At 35.6% G+C, this 19,248-nt stretch overlaps 1 protein-coding gene across 1 annotated transcript in view; it reads left to right on the top strand.

The window, feature by feature from the left end:
• Nucleotides 1-19,248, top strand: part of C20H11orf65 (chromosome 20 C11orf65 homolog) — a 76,688-nt gene that overhangs the window by 52,869 nt on the left and 4,571 nt on the right. The window contains exons 5-8 of the mRNA XM_044753396.2: nt 436-489; nt 621-821; nt 2,327-2,457; nt 14,528-14,698. Coding sequence (XP_044609331.1) covers nt 436-489; nt 621-821; nt 2,327-2,457; nt 14,528-14,698 — 557 coding nt within the window. The remainder of the gene's footprint in view (nt 1-435; nt 490-620; nt 822-2,326; nt 2,458-14,527; nt 14,699-19,248) is intronic.

Raw genomic sequence — 19,248 nt, forward strand, 5'->3', positions numbered from 1 at the left:
ATGGATTTTTGATTAATAAAAGCTAGTTAGGAAAGGTCATCAGGTGTCAAATTCAGATTGACCAGTCACAATTTTTTTCTCTGAATTTACCTGTAAGATAGAGTTTAATATGTATGTCATTCTTTGAGGATTTATTTAAACTTTTGCTTTATGACTAACAAATCACTTGGCTTTTATAATATATTGCATAGAAAGGAAACATAGTTTGGTATCGTTTTTCCAGTTATCATGTAAGATATTTTACTTATTGAATGTCCATAAGAAATTAAATCTTAAAATATTTTCTAATTTAAAATTGAGATTTATTCTCTTGACCTATTTCATAAAAAACCAATATTCAGCAACTGTTTTAACGTGATACAGTGAGAATTAGTGAACTGATATATACAGAATGTTGAAGAGTAATATATGTTTAGTAATATATATTTTTTATAGGCAGAGCTTCTAGATGCTGCTGCTGGCATTCATGTACGATTCAGGCTAGGTGGTGTAAGTATGGATGAATTCTTATTTATTAGTTTTAAGCCATATTTATATGTAATTTAAAAGATATATTTTTTTAAATGTAAACCATTTTTATAATTAGATTACAAATGTCTTTTGAACTTTTCCATCTACAGGTTAAATTTCCACCTGAAATATATTATAAAATTTTCACTCACAGACATATTGAAGATCTATGTGCTAATAGCCCCAGAGATTACACAAAACTTCCAGTAAAACATACATCTCATATTAAAAGCAATAATCCTCAGGAAGAGGATCAAAGTGGCTGGTATCGTCGTACAGAGAACAATGGCTGGAGGCCTGTTTCTGATAGAGTAAGAAAAGACAAATATTGCTAATTTTGAATTTTATATATTTAGAAACCCACTTGTCTTTTTGAAAATTAATTTTAAAAAACGTTTTTAAATAATAAATCTTAGCAATTTGGCTGATAATTGCTTAAGTTAACTACTCTGGGGTTACTAATTATACTTCAGGATACCGCAATATGTCTTTTTTTCCTTATATTTGCTTCTACTTTTAGTAATCAGCTTTGATCTAGGCCATCTTTAGATACTCTCTAGTATCAGCAATTTACCATCTTTATAACAAAGCAAATTTGAAGCTGTTGTTGACTCTACATTAATCCTTGGACTAGAGGTGGGAGGTCTTGAGAATAATAAGATATTTTCTTTTATATAGAGCTGGTAACAGCAAAGGCTAATGGGAAATCATTTGGATTTTCATGGTGTTGGGGAATTTAACATGTACTCATATGAATTGACAGAATGATTTTTAAACATACATAGTTCTAATGCATATATGTGATATGGGGACTTTTCTATGGACACCCATTGGTGTCCATTAATCTCCTTTTTGTGGAGATAATTTCTGCCTAAGCATATTTGTAAGTTATACTTTATAGGTTAACATGATCTCATTCTATAGCCCTAGATGTCTGTTTATAGACCTCAAGTGTCTTCCTTCAAATCCTCCATCTCTGGTATACAGATTGTAGATTGTGGGCTGTTGAATATACTAAATATGAAAGGTGAAAATGATCAAGGTGTGAATTCATTCATTCATTCATTCAACAAACTTTATTGCATATCAACCATGTGTCAGGCATTGTACTATATGCTAGGGATACAGTGGTAAATAGGAAGAGTCCTTCCTCTCAAGTAGTTTGCCTTTTAATTAGGGAGACAGTCAAGTAAACAGGATATTTCAGTGCAGTGCAATAAATATGTGCTTTAATTGGGGCAAATACAGAGTGTTGTGGGGGATAGCAAACTCTCCTCCTTGTTATTTAATGTGTATGTGGTGGGGGAGGAGGAATGAATTGGAAGCAGGAAAATAGGCAACCAGGTAGGATAAAATGTCATACAGGGGAAAGCATGAACTCTTGGGGCATAATGGTGAGAATTCCATGTTCTTGGAGGGTACCTATACTCCTTGAGGATTAAAGTCTTCAAAAGTCAAGAGTAGGTCAAGTCTGTTCTTAAAACACTCTTAGAATATGTCCGTTAATTTCTTCATTTATTATTCATTCATTATTAATAATTCATTCATAATTCATTCGTTATACATTATTAAGAATACTTATTAAGTATCTCAGTACACTAGTACTTTATCAGTCTTCCTGTGGTGTGTGCCTCTGAAGGTCACCCATCACTACTCACCCATAACTTAATTAGAAATGCCTTAAAAGGGTCTGTCCTCTCCTCTATTTCTATCGTGTCATATGCCTACTGAACACACAAAAGTTCCTGTCTATAGCCAGACAACTTCACAATCAGTATTTCAACATTTTGTGTATTCATTTTTCATTTCTCAATAGTTTTGGATGTCTACTGAACATGTAATGATGGGAGATGAAAAAGAAAGTGAATTCCATTTCTCTAAATTGAAGAGAAGGCAAGATATGGAAAAGAAAAGAAAAATTAGAAAAATAGAGTGGATGAGGCAAATGTAAGTTGATGAAATTCTTAGACTTACTAATGAAGTATCCAGTATTTTAAGTTTTTTAAAAAAATTGCTATCATTAATAAAATAACTACATGTTATTTTAAAAAGAAAATGTAAGATTACAGTTATATTTTTTAAAATACTGAGAAAGCAAACAAGAAAACATAAGTGCCTACTATGTGCCAAAACTGTTAGTCTCCAGGATATTACTGGGAAAAGACATGTTGTCTTTGACCCTGAGGAAATTACAATCTATTGGAACATCAGATATGAAAATAAGCATATACTCTTATATATCAGATAACTTTCATTTGGCCCTTTGGACCCATTCTATACCCTTCTCAACCCTTCTTTCTGCCCTAAGAGACTGACCTATGTGGATTACACTAAAAGTTATTCTGGACCTATCTAACGAATGTTAAAAGCAAGTCTGAAAAAATCGAATTGTTTCCAGGTTTACTTGACTGCATACCAGAAAAAAGCCCCAAAATATTTAAAGGAATATAAAAAACTCCAGTACCTAAAATCATATAAAATTCACAATGTATACTATATAGTAATCAATTACCAGGGATATAAAGAAACAGGAAAATAGATCTCATATGAAAAGAAAATTAATAGCAACAGATCCACCAAAAATATCTTTTAAAAATGAAGATGAATGAAAAACTTTTCAGACAAACGAAAGCTAAGTTCTCTCATCATGAATGGACTACAAGAAATGTTAAAGAAATTCCTCAGGCAGAAGAAAAATGATTCTATGTAAAAATCTGGATCCATACAAGGAATGAAGAACACCGAAAATGGACTATTATAAGTAAATATAAAGGATGTTTCTTCTTACTATTTAAATATCTTCAAGAGGTAATTAAGTAACTACTAAACTGTACATTTAAAAATAGTTAAGATGGTAAAATTTTTTTTCCCTGCTTTTTCTCCCCAAATCCCCCCAGTACATAGTTGTATATTTTAGTTGTGGGTCCCTCTAGTTGTGGCACATGGAATGCCACCTCATTGTGGCCTGATGAGTGGTGCCATGTCCGCATGATCCGAACCTGCGAAACCCTGGGCCACCGAAGCAGAGCACATGAACTTAACCATTTGGCCACAGGGCTGGCCCTGGTAAATTTTATGTTACATGTTTTTTACCACGATTTTTAAAAAGCTAGGTATTCAAATGTTTTATTCTAAAGGAATGAGTTAATATTGATATTGCCAATAAAGTTCTACTTAAATTCTTGATTCCACAATTGTACTCTTTTTCTCTTATGTTGAAAACTTCATTTCAAACAAAATATAATTGCCTATTTTTTCTGACATTACAAGTAAATAATTCCAAAAATAATAATATAATATCAACACATATGATTCAATTACTGAATAAAGCTCAAAAAAAATTTTTTAAAGGTGATCTACTATTTAAAGCAGAAACAATGACAGTGTATCGTGGCATTTATAAAGTTATAATGGTGCAGAAGTAAGATGTATGATAATAATATCACAAAGGTTGAGAGAGATGAAATGGAAGTATACTGCTGGAAGGTCCTTATACAACACGTGAAATATTGCTTAAAGGTAGGCCATGATAGTTAAAGATGTGTACTAAAAATCCCCAAACAAGCATAATATCAACAATAAACATAACAAAACTGTAAACCTAATAAACTGATAATGGAGATAAAATAGAATCATAAAAACAATCAATCTAAGAGAAGGCTGAAAAAGAGGAAAGTAAACAAGGAAAGACAGGACAAATAGAAAACAAATAGCATTATGTAGATTAAAATCAACCATACCAATAATCATATCAAATGTAAATGGTCTAATCACCCCAAATAAAGGCAGAGATTGATAGACTGGATAAGAAAGCAAGACCCAACTGTATGGTGTCTACAAGAACTAACTTTAAAGGGAAAGCACAAATAGATTAAAAGTAAAAGCATGGGAGCCAGCCCCATGGCATAGTGGTTAAGCTTGGAGCACTCCACTTTGGCAGCCTGGGTTCATGGGCTTGGATCTCAGGTGCAGACCTACACCACTTGTCATCCATGCTGTGGCAGTGACCCACATACAAAACAGAGGAAGACTGGCACAGATGTTATCTCAGGGTGAATCCTCCTCAACAACAACAACAACAAATGTTTAAAAAAAGAAGTAAAAGCATGGAAAGAATCATGCTAACAGTAATCAAAACAAAGAGTGACTACATTAATATCAAAGTAGATTTCAGAGCAAAGTATATTTCCAGAGATAAAAGGGATCACTTAAAATAATAAGGGGTAAATTCATCAAGAGGACGTAACAATCTTAAATGATTGTTTATGTAATAACAGAGTATCAAAATACATGAAACAAAAAGTTATAGTACTGAGAGGAGAAATAGACAAATCCAAAATTATAATCAGAGATTTCCAAAACCTTTTGTTAGTAATTGATATAACAAGTGGACAATAATTAATAAATATATGGAAGACTTGAGCAACAGTATCAACCCACTTGACATAATTAGCATTTACAGAGCACTGCACCCAACAACAGATAACACATTCTCTTCAAGTGCACATGAAACATTCACCAAGATACACTGTATTCTGGGCCATAAAACAAACATCCACAAATTTAAAAAAATTAAAATCATACAAAGGAAGTTCTGTGATCACAACAGAATTAAAAATAAATTAAAAACAGAATAGAATTAATAATAGAAAAATTTCTGGAAAACGTCCAAATATTTGGATACTAAATAGCATACCTCTAAATAACCCATGAGTCAAAGAAGTCACAAGGGATATTTGAAAATATTTTTGATTTAATGAAAATGAAAATACAGCATATCAAATGTTGAGGATGCAGATAAAGCAGTACTTACAGGGAAATTTATAGCATTAAATGCTTTTATTAAAAAAGATCTCAAATCAATGATCTAAGCTTCCAACATAAGAACCAGTAAAAGAAGAGCAAAGCAATAGAAGGAAGGAAATAATAAAGATAGCAGAAATCAAGGACATTACAAACAGAAACCCATCAGAGAAAATCAATGATCTCAAAACTTGTTTCCTTTGAAAAGAACAATACAATTTATAAGCCTCTAAATAAATTTACAAAGAACACATGCAAATCAGAAGCATCAGAAATGAAAACAAAGATATCACTACAGATCCTACAGATAAGATAGATATATATCATAATGCCTATACATTTGAAAAATTAGGTGAAATAGAAAATTTGTTGAAAGACATAAACCAAAGCTCACTCAAAAACCAAACAAAAAAGAAACATGAATAGTCTTATAGCTATTAAAGAAATTGAATTTGTAGTTTAAAAGAAATCCCGCAAAGAAAGCTCTAGGCCATATGAATTCCCTGGTGAATTCTAGCAGGCATTTAAGAAAGACATCATAAAAATTCTATACAAATATTTCCAGAAATAGGATAAGAAAAAAAGATATTACAAGAAAATAGCAATCAATATCTCGCATAAACATAGATATAGAATAATAAATACCATCATAAACAAATGGAGTTTATCCCAGGAATAAAAGGTTGGCTTAACATTTAGAAATCAATCAATGCAATTCACCGTATTAACTTAAAAAGAAAATTGTATATAATCATCTCAATAGATGCAGAAAATTACTTACAAATAATCCAACAACCATTCATAATAAAAACTCTTGGCAAACTAGGAATAGAAGAGAACCTCCTCAGCCTGATGAAGAGCTTCTATGAAAAACCTATAGCTAACGTTATGCTTAATAGTGAAAGACAATGTTTTCTCTTTAAGATCAGGAACAAGGCAAGGATGTCTGCTCTCACCACTTCTTTACAGCATTGCACTGGAGGTCTTAGTGCAATAAGGCAAGAAAGCAGGGTGGGGAAAGACACTGAGATTGGAAAGGAAGAACTAAAACAGTCTTTCTTCACAATTGACATGATTGTCCAGGTACGAAATCCTAAGGAATCCATAAAAAAGTTACTGGAACTAATAAGTGAATTTATCAAGGTTGTGAGATACAGAAACCAATTATATTGCCAGATTCTAACAACAAATAATTGGAAATTGAAGTTTTAAAAAATACCACTTACAGTAGCATCAGAAAATATGAAGTATCTAGGCATAAATTGAAGAAAAAATTTGCATGACCTGTACACTGAAAACTATTAAACATTACTGAGAAAACTTAAATGAAGAGATTTAAGGTATTCATGGATCACAAGACTCAATATTGTTAAGATGGAAATTGTGTCCAAATTAATCTATACATTCTATGCAATCACAATCAAAAGTTCCAGCAGGTTTTCTTTGTAAAAACCAACAAGTTGATTTGAAAATTTATATGGAAATGCAAAAGAACTGGAATAGACAAAATAATTTTGGAAAAATAAAATTTAGAGAACTAACACTGCTTGATTTCAAGACTTATTATAAAGCTACTGTAATCAAGACATTGTGGTGTTGCATAAAGACAGACATATAGATCAATGGAACAGAATAGAAAGCTGAGAAATAGACCCACACATATATTGTTCATTGAGTTTTAATATAGGTACCAAGGCAATGTAATTGGAAAAGTACATTCTTTTCAACAAATTGAATTGTCAAATGTGGAAAAATAAACCTAGCAAAGGCGCTATATATATAATTAACTCTAAAGAGATCATAGATCTAAATCTAAGAACTGAAACCCTTAAATATATAAAAGTAAGCAAAAGAATCTTAGTAAGTTGGTTCTGGCAAAGATTTCTTAAATAGGACACATAAGGCATGAAATACAAAAGAAAAAATTGTTAAATTGCACTTCATCACTGTTACAAAAACAAAAAAGCAAGCCATAGACAGGAGAAAACATTTGCAATATATATATATATATATATATATATATATATATATGATAAAAGTCTTGTATCTAGAATATGTAAAAAAAAAAAAAAAACCTCTCAAAACTCAACATGAAGACAACCTAACGTAAAAATGGGCAAAAAATTTGAACACTCTACCAATGAAGACAGATGGATAGTAAATAAGCACAAATGAACTAGGGGCTATCATCATTAGTCATTAGGGAAGTGTAAACCAAAACCATAATGATATACCACTACATACCCACTAGAATGGCTAAATAGTCTGTCATATTAATTGTTGGCACAGACATGGAGCAAATGCAAACTGGTACATCCACTTTGGAAAACAGTTTGGCAGTTTTCTTACAAGTTAACATACACCTGCCATTCAACCCAGCTTCCACTCCTAGATATTTACCCAAGAGAAATAAAAACATATATCCACAGTAAGATTGTATATGAATGTTCATAGCAGCCTATTTATAATAGCCAAAAATCAGAAACAACCCAAATATCTATCAATCCAAATGATAATAGATAAACAAATTGTGATGTACTATTCAGCGACACAAAGGAATGAACTATTGATATACATAACAACATGAATGAATCTCAAAATAATGATGCTGAATGAAAGAGATCAGTCAGAAGGAGTACATACTGTATGATTCCATTTATATAAAATTCTAGAAAATACAAACAAATCGAGAGTGATGCAAAGCAGATCAGTAGTTGTCTGGAGATGAGGGTGAGGGGAAGGAGGCAGAGGATTACTGAGGCACACAAGGATCTTTGGGGGGTGATGGATGTGCTCATTGTTTTGTTGTAGCGATGGATTCACAGGTGTATATTTATGTCACAGCTCTTCAAGTTGTACAGGTTAAAAGGCTTTACATTAATTATACCTCAATAAAGTTGTAAAAAACATTTTTAAAACGTGCAAACGATCAGAGGATCTCCGTAAAGTAGTCCTCTAACTCCTGTAGTTGCAGGGTGAGTTGGGGGCAACTTGCAGGGCCCAGTTGCAAAGGTCACAGGGTTACAGTGCCTGCAGTGCCACCAAATGTTTAACCTTGTCAGGTCTTGTGCACTAAGTTAAGGGCACTAGTGAGGAAGAAGTTGAACCCTGAGACCTGGAATGGGGCCGTTTGGGCAGACATGGACAAGGCGGAGGACATTAAACCTTCAAACTCCCCTGTTGATAGAGGAAACCCTGCCTCCTCACTTTGAGGGAGCTGGTCTTTCGCTGCATAAAAGCTCTGCAATGACTGCACCTGCTGCAGTTGCCTCATGCGCTTATTCGGATTCTCCTTAGGATTCCCCCACAACCATTTCTCATTGCCTTCAGCCCACAATGAGAGTTATATTTCAGAACAGCCAGCCAGAGAAGTACAAGGTCTGTAGGAGGAGATGGCTTATAAACCAAAAGAATTACAAGAACTTACCAATCTATATTGACAGGAGCCTCAGGAACATGTGTGAGAGTGGATTCTAAGGTTGTCAGATCAAGAGTTGATTGGGCTGAACTTATTGATATGGCCACACTCATCTGGGATTATGAATTTAATGTGTTAACTTAAGTAGCCAAAAATGGTGTTAATAGTCTCCTGGGTTAGCTAATTAAAGCCTGAACTCAACCCAAACTCTACAGTTACAAAATGCCTGAATTTCTCTAATATAGTGTAGAAAAAGTATTTCTAAAGGTTCAGGGGAATGCCTATGTTTGTTCAAATTACGTGCATCTACTCAACCACCCACTGGCTGTCACCCTAGGAGTCCTCAGACGATCGAGTCATTAAGAAATAAGGGGAGGGGCCGAGTGGTTAAGTTTACCTGCTCTGCTTCGGCAGCCCAGGGTTTTGCTGGTTCAGATCCTGGGCGTGGACGTAGCACCACTCATCAAGCCATGCTGAGGCGGCATCCCACATGCCACAACTAGAAGGACCCACAACTAAAATATATAACCATGTACTTCGGGGCTTTGGGGAGAAGAAGGAAAAATAAAAAATAAAAATAATGAAATCTTAAAAAAAAAAATGAAAGGAGAGCAGCAGAGTTCTCAACAAACTGTAGTGGCGGTCCTTTATAATCTGGAAATGACAGTAGGGAAAGCTGTGATGGAATTGGCTCCTGTAGTTCACTGGGAATAATGGAACTTTGAAATGGTAGAGTTCAGGTGGTGACACAAATTGTAGCTAAGCTTCCAGATGTGGTTTCTTTAATGGAGAAAATCACCACAGCCCCTGGCACCTGATATGCTGCTATCAACCTGGCAAATGTGTTCTTTCTCATCTCAGTCAATAGGCAAAAAGAGAAGCAGTTTGCATTTACCTGGAAAGAATAGAGTGTATCTTTACATCTTACTCTCAGAGCTATGTCAGCTGTCCTGCTCTTGTCCTGGAGGTTTGCACATCTCAATTCCCACAAAACATCATGCCTTTCCATTATATTGGTTACCTTATTTATACTATCACATGCGGTGAGCAGAAAAGAACTACTCCCTGGATAACTTAATAGGCCAAATGCACACCAGAAGGAGGGAGATAAACTGCAAAATGTTGTGTCTGCCACATAGTAAAGCTTACAGACATTTTGGGATCTCTTTTCTAAAGTGAGAGATAAGTTGCCGTACCTTGCATCATCTAAGTTGAAGACACACAATACTTAGAGGGCTTTCTGGATTTGGGAGGTAAAATATGCCACATTTGGGCATGCTGCTCAAACCCATTTATTAGGTAATCTAATAAGGCTACCAGGCTCAAGTTATACATGGTATGAGAAAGAACATGGTAGTAGGTCCACATGTGGTCAAGTTGCTCTGCCACTTGGACTTTATGGCCCAGCAGTCCCAACAGTATTGGATGCATCATTTCAATATAAAATAGATGTGGAATATATGAGAGTGGGTCTGAGAAGGTCCAGAAGGCCAGGGTAAGCTGCACAAGCAGGTGGCTCAGACTCCTTCAACTCCTACTTGTGCTGCATTGGCTACTCTTCATCTCCATACTTTTGGCTTCATAGGGAGTCCCCTTTGACAAGTTAACAGAGGGAGAATATATTGGGTCTAACGCACCATGGATTTGCACAGAATGCTGGCACCATCCAAAAATGGAGTCACTAGATTACAATCTCTCAATTGGCCCAGAGAATGGACAAAGTATATCCTCCCAGTGAGCACAACTGGATGTGGTACATCTGGTTTTCCACTTCATATAGGAAGGGAAATAGCTTGAGATATGGATCTTTACGAGTGTGGGCAGTAGCTAATAGGTTCAGCTAATCAGGGACTTGGAAAGAATTAAATAGGAAAATTGGTGATTAGGTCTGGGGAGAGGTATACTCCGAATGGGCACAGAGTTATATTTATGTCCTCCTGAATGCCCTGCAAAGGGCTTTATATGAGGCAGAAAGTTCTCAGTAATCAGATGGACAGGATGATCCATTCTGTGAATGTCAACTTTTTTCCCCCGGTCACCTCAGTGGTCGCTCAGTGGAGCTATGCACAAAGTGGTCATGGTTACTGGATAGCAGAGTACACAGCTAACTGTATAGCAAAGGTCATTGCTTTGCCCCTAGTAATGGGATATGCTGGCTACCTGGTGGCAAGCTGATTATTTTGGACCCTTCCCATAATAGAGGAGGCATCTCTTAGTCTTCACAGTGATAAACAAGTATTCTGCATATGTATTTTATTTCTCTGCCTGTATTACTTCTTTCAGCAATACCATTCATTGCAGAATGCCTTAGCCATCATCATTTTATTCCATACAACGTTGCCCCTAACGAGGGGACCCCTTTACAGCAGAGGAAGTATGGTAATAGGCTCAGAACAACAAAATTCGCTCACCATATGTGTCAACAGTGGAAACAGCTGGCTTTGACAGAATGGTGGTATGACTTGCTGAAGCTCAGGCACAGCACCAACTGGGAGACAAGTGGTGATAAGCCAGTGCACGTGAATAATAATCTTCTATTTTCTTCCCTATGTTTATTTACTCTCAAAATAATCCTCTTCCGTAACTGAGCTCTGTATTTCTAATTATATGGACATTTCCATCTCAAACTCAACAGGTCCAAAACTGAATTTCTTATCTTCCCTATCACAAAAGTTGATTCTTTTCAGTATTCCTCCTGGCCTCAGTTTATGAAACCATCATTTGCCCAGTCATCCAAGCCAGAAGTGTAGAGGTTATCCTAGACTACTTACCTTTCATAAGCTCCTGTGTGTAATCTCTTATCTGGTTCTATGAATTCTGCTTCCAAAGTATCTCCCAAATGTGACATTTCTCTCACTCCTCATTGCAGCATCTCATCGTGCTTATCTCTACTACATTTGTGGAATCCTTCTAATTGGTCTCTTTGTCTCTGATCTCTTCGCCATCTCTATATAAATACCCAAGTGATGTTTCTAAAATACAAATTAAATCGCTTACTTACCTGAAACACGTTAGGGGCTCCCTGTTATCTATATCCCACATGATAGTCCCTTTTCCTAGGTTGCTCTTTTCTGGCTCAGCTACTTGGTAACAAGATTTTTGTCTTTTGATACTTGGCTCAAATATCTCCTTCTGAAGCCTCCCCTAACCTTCCTAGACACAGTTAGGCACTTCCTTTTGATGTGCCCCCGTAGATCTTTTATATACTCAGTTGTCATGTTTTTGCAATTTATCTGAATGTCTGTCACGTCCACTAGATCTTGAGCCCTTAAAGAACAGGGACTTTGTTCTATTTATTAACACAGAGCCTCAGACATAGTATATGCTTAATGAGTATGTATTGCTTGTTGAATGAATGAATGATGAATCCTTATGACTGGGTATTGTAATGTTTCATTTTTATAAGGTTGCAGGGGATTAATGAGAAATTCTTCTTTGTGTGCTTTGTTCATCAATGGTGTTTAAACACTCTTCCATCTGACTGCTGCTGAGAATCCACAGTTAACAAAATCAACAAAATCTTGATATTTTTCACCTCTGTCTTACTCAGAGAATTCTGATTCTTACCTCCCTTTCTTTCGTGTGTCCTGCAGATCTTCACTCTCCTTGACCTCCTTTACAATCTCAACTTTGATTCTTACTAGGTCTTTGTATTTTAACTTCTCTCCCTGTTGTGATATTCAGAAAAACATTTCTGTAATGTTCTTTCTCTTTAAATTTTCTGGTTTAAAAAGAATATGAGATCATTTTAAGTGAATATATTACATTACCTATAAAGCCAAATTTTATATTGTTTTTGTTTTCTTTTTAAAATACCACTCATTTATTTATAAAATAAGTTATGATTATTATAAAGTGATCCTCAGTTCTGATCACTATTGTATTTGAAATTCTGTTCCTACTTGCTAACCTGTTGTTGTTTTATGACTAATATGGCCTACTTAACTATAAATAGTGACTAATTTGTAGAGAGTTCAAAACAATTAAGTTATTGAAATAAGTATTATAATTCTCTTTAAAAACAAAGTATGAGAGCAAAAATAGATATCTGAATTGTTATATATCACTGTTGTAAAAGGAAAAAGGAATATCATCCAGGTCTCCCAATCTAATCTTAAGTGTTTGTATATTTTGGAAAGTAAAACATGGAGGAACTCATAAAAAAAAAAAAATGCATTCATCCCCTGCCTCCCAGAAGTCACTGATTTCTAAATACATTTTTGCTATGGTGTGAGCATTAGTTAATAAATCTGGGCCAGTGGGTACCATCATTCATTCATTCATTCATCTAATACATCTTTATTGAGTGCCTGTTATGTTCAGGGAATAGAGTATAGAGTCAAAGATTGAGAGTTCCATGAAGGAATTTTACCTTACACAATGCTTTGCAGACAATGGACACACAATAAACATGTATTAAATGAATGAGTATGTGAATTAAGAACTATAGAAAAATTGTAAAATCATACTTTCTTAGAATTTGTGCTCTTACTAAACAACAATTGTGAAGAGGCATCTCCAGCTTCTATAAAATGCATTAGCTCTCATGCATCGTTATCGATTTAAAGTCTGACAAAGCAGACACTTCATGAGAACAGGGACATATCTTGTTCACTGTCATATCCCTTGCCCCCCTGGATTGTGTAAGCCTTCTTTTGTTGAATGCTTACTGTGTGCGAGTCATTGTTCTGAACGCTCTACAGGGATTTATACTTCTAAACCTCTCAAGAGTGCTAGGAGGAGGTAGTATCATGATTACCATTTTAAGGAAGAGGACACAGAGGCCCAGAAAGGCTAGGTTATTTGGCAAAGGTTATATAGCTAGTAAATGACAGAAGCAAGATTCAAAGCCAGATGGTTTGATACCAGAGTCCCATTTCTACACCACTACTGTGCCGCTTCCTAATAAATGAGTGTCAAATTAATAAAGGAATTCAATGTCAGAATAGGTTAACCTTTAAAATGGAATACCAATGTAGACCTGAATAAGAAAACCAAAAAAAAAAGATTGCTATGTTCTAATATTCTTGGTAAAGACTACTAATTCTCTCTACTCAGCTCATGTTCAGTGGATGCATTAATTTATGTGTTCAGACTAATATAAGATAGAATACTGCTGCCAAAGGAGTCTGGACTTGGAGTCAGATTTGAATACTGGCTCTGATATATATTTACTACATACGTGATCTTGAAAAATTTCTTTACTTCTCTAAGTCTCAATTTTCTCATCCATAAAATGGGAATAAAAATAGCTGTCACAAATGGCTGTGTCTTTTTAAAGAATTAAACAAGATAATATATGAAAAGTACCTGACACAAAAAAAGATGTTATTGTTTCTCTTCCCCTTTACCTCTTCTTCTCTTTCCTTTTCCCCCTTTCCTTCCCTCTTTGTACCTGCCATTAGCCACATGACCTTGTAAAAGTTACTCAACTCTTCCAGGATTTCTTTCCCTACCTATAAAATGAGTGGGCTAGTTATATTCAACATCCTTTGGCTCTATAATTCTATGATTCAGTGATTTCATAACTTAGTTTTTCTTGGTATCATAAAAATATAACTTATTGAGAGGTGATTTTGAAGTGAGGCTTCTCTGGTTAATGTGGTTGATTAAGTTGCTTTATTTTTTCCAAAAGATCCTATCACATAGAACTTGGTGTAGATGTATTTGGGTTAGATAGGATAAAAACTTGGTTTAGTATATAACTAGTTTCACAGCAACTATATATATTAACTGCATCTACCAGTAATCACCTGTTCCAAAAGATTTATGTCTCCTTTCCTTTCTCGTATTTAGGTACCACGCAGGAAGCCTGGAGGCTAAGTCAACAAATCGTGAAACTCTAGGTTTAATTCACACAGCAACGAAAGGGCTGATAAGAGCTATCGAAGATGGTGGAATAGATTCCGTGATGGAATGGGAAGTGGATGAAGTGCTGAACTGGACAAATACGCTGAACTTTGATGAGTAAATACATGTTGCTACTCTTGGGGAGCAAGGGCAGGCACCAATATTTTTCTTTCTAACATTTCCCACTCCCATTTGGAATCTTGGGGACACAAACATAATCTTCAAAAATATGGTATTTATTATTTGTCTAGAAAGAAAAGAAGAAATGAGGGAGAATTATTTAAGAAGGGATGATCTAAAAGTAGAAAAAAGAAAATTAGACTTTATGTGTTCTTTATTCTCAGACTTTATTCTTATGCCTTAGCCTAAATCTGCTTTACTTCTTATTGGGATTTAGAAACAAGGCTAAGAACATGAAATTAATAATGCAAAAAATTCCCTCAATCCGTATTCCCTAATCTTTCTGTGTGAGACATCAAAAAGTTCTAATTTTTCAATAACATACTATGATCCTTGAAGAACATTTTTAGGATTTTTTGTGATGGAAATTTTACAATATTTAATATAGCCATCAGGGAAATGCAAATCAAAACCATGATGAGATCCTACCTCACAAAGATGGCTATAATTAAAAAGATAGTAACAAGTGTTGAAAAGGATGTGAGGAAATTGGAACCCTTATGTACTACTAGTGGGAATGTACCATGATATAGCCATTTGGGAAGACAGTCTGGCAGTTCCTCAAATGGTTTAACATAGAGTTGCCATATGATCCGGAAATTCCACTCCTCAGTGTATAAAGAGAAATGAAAACACATGTCCATGCAAAAAAATTGTACATGAATGTTCATAGCAACATTATTTATAACAACAAAAAGTAGAAATAATCCAAATATTCATCAACTGATGAATGGATAAGTAAAATTGGTATGTCCATACAATGGAATATTGTTCAGCAATAGAAAGAGATGCTGATACATGCTACAGTGTTGATGAACCTGCTAAGTGAAAAGCCAGTCACAAAGGACCACATATTATATGATTCTATTTAAATGAAATGTCCAGAATAGGCAAATCTATAAGACAGAAAGTAGATTAGTGCTTGCCTCGGGCTGGGAGATTTGTGGGGATTGAGAGGTGTTGTCCGAGGGACGTGGAGGTTTATTTTTGGAGTAATGAAATGTTCTAAAATTGATTGTGGTTAAAGATGCACAACTCTATGAATACACTAAAAGCCACTGGATTGTACCCTTTCACTGGGTAAACTGTATGGTATGTGAATTATATCTCAATAAATCATTAAAAAATATTCAATATTTACTCAGCGACAATGTGAATAGTGCATGGATGAAGAGGCAGAAAAATTAAAACGAAGACAGTGTAAGTAAAGAAACATAAGGAAGAAATTAGGAAGAGGGAGATAAGAAAATGGGAAAGGAAAAATTAAGTTGGTTGTCATTGAACAGTAGAACAGGAAAAAGAGAGGCCAGAGGAAGCAGAGAGGAGAATAATGAGAAAAGGAAAGATAAGAGAAAAGAATAAAAAAAGAGAAGGAATGACTAAGAAAATAGGAAAACAAGAATAAAAGAAAAAAAGATATTGATGGAAGGGATATATTAGAAAATAAAAACAGAAAGATAAAAAATAAAGAATTAATTATCTATGGTAGATGCTTTAAAATATTTTGTAATAAATAAATAGTAAAAAGAGATTATTATGATTCAATAACCCCAGTATCTTGTCCATAGTATTGGGATTCCTTATAGAGAGCACATTTCTGTTTTCTGGGGGCACTGATTAAAATACAGGTGATAATAATGAGGAAAGAAATGGGATCCAAAGAAAGGAACTATAATGCTGTACACTTATGTCATTTCCTAAGAGTAAAAAGTGCTAGGGAGGGGGGCTGGCCCCATAGCCTAGTGGTTACGTTTGGCACACTCTGCTTCAGCGGTGTGGGTTTGTGGGTTCGGATCCTGAGTGCAGACATACACCACTTGTCAGCCATGCTGTGGTGACAGCCCACATACAAAATAGAGGAAGATTGGCATGGATGTTAGCTCAGGGTGAATCTTCCTCAGGGAAAAAAAAAATTGCTAGAGAGAGAGCTGTAGGAGAAGTCCATTTGAATGAGCTTCTGAGGGCAGGATAAAAAAATCTCTTAGGTGAGCTTTTGAAATCCTGCTCTGCTTTTCCCTTTTACAGTTGGCTAATTCAAGCAAAGGGCCACCAAGCTTTAGTGGAAGATTACAAAAAAGTCTACACCCAATGTCCTATCACTACTGGAATACAAAAAGAATAAAACAATTGAGGTCAAAGGGAAGAAATAAACAGGCATCTCAGTCTACATAATACTTTCTCCAATATCATCCCCTAACACGCTTCTCTGATGGGTGATGAAGATTCCTAATGGCTTCCCTCTGTGGGAAAAAAGATAAAAACAGAATAAACTCATAAGACTTGAAGTGGTCTTTTTGTATCAGACACTCTACATGGAGTGGGATGAGTATACCTAGCTTTGATATGGTGAGACTAACGCTCCATTCCAAAATGAAAATTTCCATTTTTGAAAATGCAGATGCCTTATGTTTCCAAATTATGTACAACTTCTATCAGTTCATCCTCTGAGTTGGGTATAAGTGTAATTTGGCACCAACTTGGAATTCTTAGAGAGTGAGTCTTCCTTTTGAGCCCTGGACAATAAAAATTTCAAATGGAATCCAGCATGATTGTTTGAGAATATTTCAGTTCCATTACTGACCACAAGCTACTGATTATCTCAGCAAAACCACACTTTGCAAAGACCCTCCCCTAGCTGACTACGGATATTAGGTGTAAGCACCTTCTTCCTTGTACATTTACAGTCTCCACAGTCTACTTTCCTGTTAGGTCTTCGTAGTTGTCAGGTTATTTGTAAATGGTTTGATGACACCTTGTTTGATGAGAATTTCAGAATCTAATATTTTTCCCTTCGGGAGAATTGGTAGCCACTAATTCCTTGGGAGTATCCTTCAAAATCTATAGACAGTTTTTGATAGTCAGACAATCACAATGAACACACACACAATCACAATATTCACAATAAATGTGTTGAATACTGATATTGAGTGATACAAACCAGTTTCTTCCCAAAAGGCTTTTGTGCTAGCCCCTGGTTGTGACAGATGGACACTCTCCTGGGAAGAAGCCACGCACATCTTCAGATGCACACTGCAACAATAGCAACTGAGTACAATGTTATTATAATTTAGAAGAATGGATAGAGCCAACTTTACTCTTGGATCAAGGACACAGATGAGTACTATTACAAATTCTGTGCCATCCAGAGATGCGTTGCTGCAGGCAACATAGAATGTGAAACAATCCCTGCGTCACCATCATGAGTCACCACAACGCCACATGATGGCCACTGTGACTGTTGCTGGCATTCATCCTGCTGGATTTTCAGGGGCATATTCTCTATCAAGATGGATGTTCCTCTTCCAGGATCTTCATACTTTTCAAACTGGAAGTGAATTTGGACATAACCTGTTAAGTGATCAGCAGCTGGGATATCCTAAATAATTTCCTGATATTCTATTAACTCTGTTGGTGAGAGCTCTTTGCCTTTGTGTCTTATGGGTTGTTTCTGTTATCTGAAGCTGCTCCTTTGATTTCTAAGACATATAGTTACATGGCCTCTCTTGCTAGCGACTTTTCCTAGACCGATAAATGTTAAATTTGTATTCCTCTTGGATTCATTGTAGATTCTACAAACACTTTATTCTGCAATTATCTAAAGAAATTCCAAAACTTTCTTAGTGAGAAAGACAGATGAGCTCTATGATATAAGCAGCATGGTAACACTATCATCAGACTGTTGCTTCTATTTGTAAAACTTAGATACCAGTTACTGCTGGTATGTTCTTTATAAGTTCTTTTTAAATAATTGAATACATTCATGTCCTAATCCCAGGTAAAGCAGGGGTCGATGAGCAGCCGTAATATATAGCATATGCTTTTGCCAACACTGTCAGGACTTAGTGTTACCAAACCAGGTTCCTGTTTGCCCACCACCCAGAAAGCCAAACACCAAGATGATGAGATTGCAGCAGAGAGAGAGATTAATCACAGGGCAGCCATGCGAGGAAGCAAGAGCATGAGTCTCAAATCCGCTTCCCCAAATATGGGGGGCTCAGGGATATTTATGTGATAGGGGGGCAAAGTGGTCTGAAATGTGGAGATAAGTGATTGGAGGTGACGAGAGGTGAGGTAATTGATGATCTGCACAAGTTCCAGTTCTTCATAGTGTTCCAGAGCAACCACTGAAAGCACAAAGTCTGCCTAAATTTAAGGTCAAGCCAGACTGAATTGTCTACTAAGAGATCCTGGAAGGGATTTACACTGCCTGCTGTTAACCTGCATCTTTTCATTTAACAGAGACCCAGCAGTATCCCATTTAAGGCCTGTAGGGAAGGAAGAAAATTTCCTCTTCTCATTCTACGTCCTTCTGGCTGGTCTGTGAATTAAATTGACATGAGACAGAATAACAGGAGAAAATCAAACAAAGCTTTATATATGTGTACATGGGAGAAACCCAGGAAAACTGGGTAATTCACCAGAATGGCTGAGCTGCCAGCTTAAATACCATCTTCAGCTAAAGACAAAGGAGGATGTTGGGGGTAGTG

This window comes from Equus asinus, chromosome 20 (genome assembly GCF_041296235.1).
Source record: "Equus asinus isolate D_3611 breed Donkey chromosome 20, EquAss-T2T_v2, whole genome shotgun sequence".
NCBI lineage: Eukaryota > Metazoa > Chordata > Mammalia > Perissodactyla > Equidae > Equus > Equus asinus.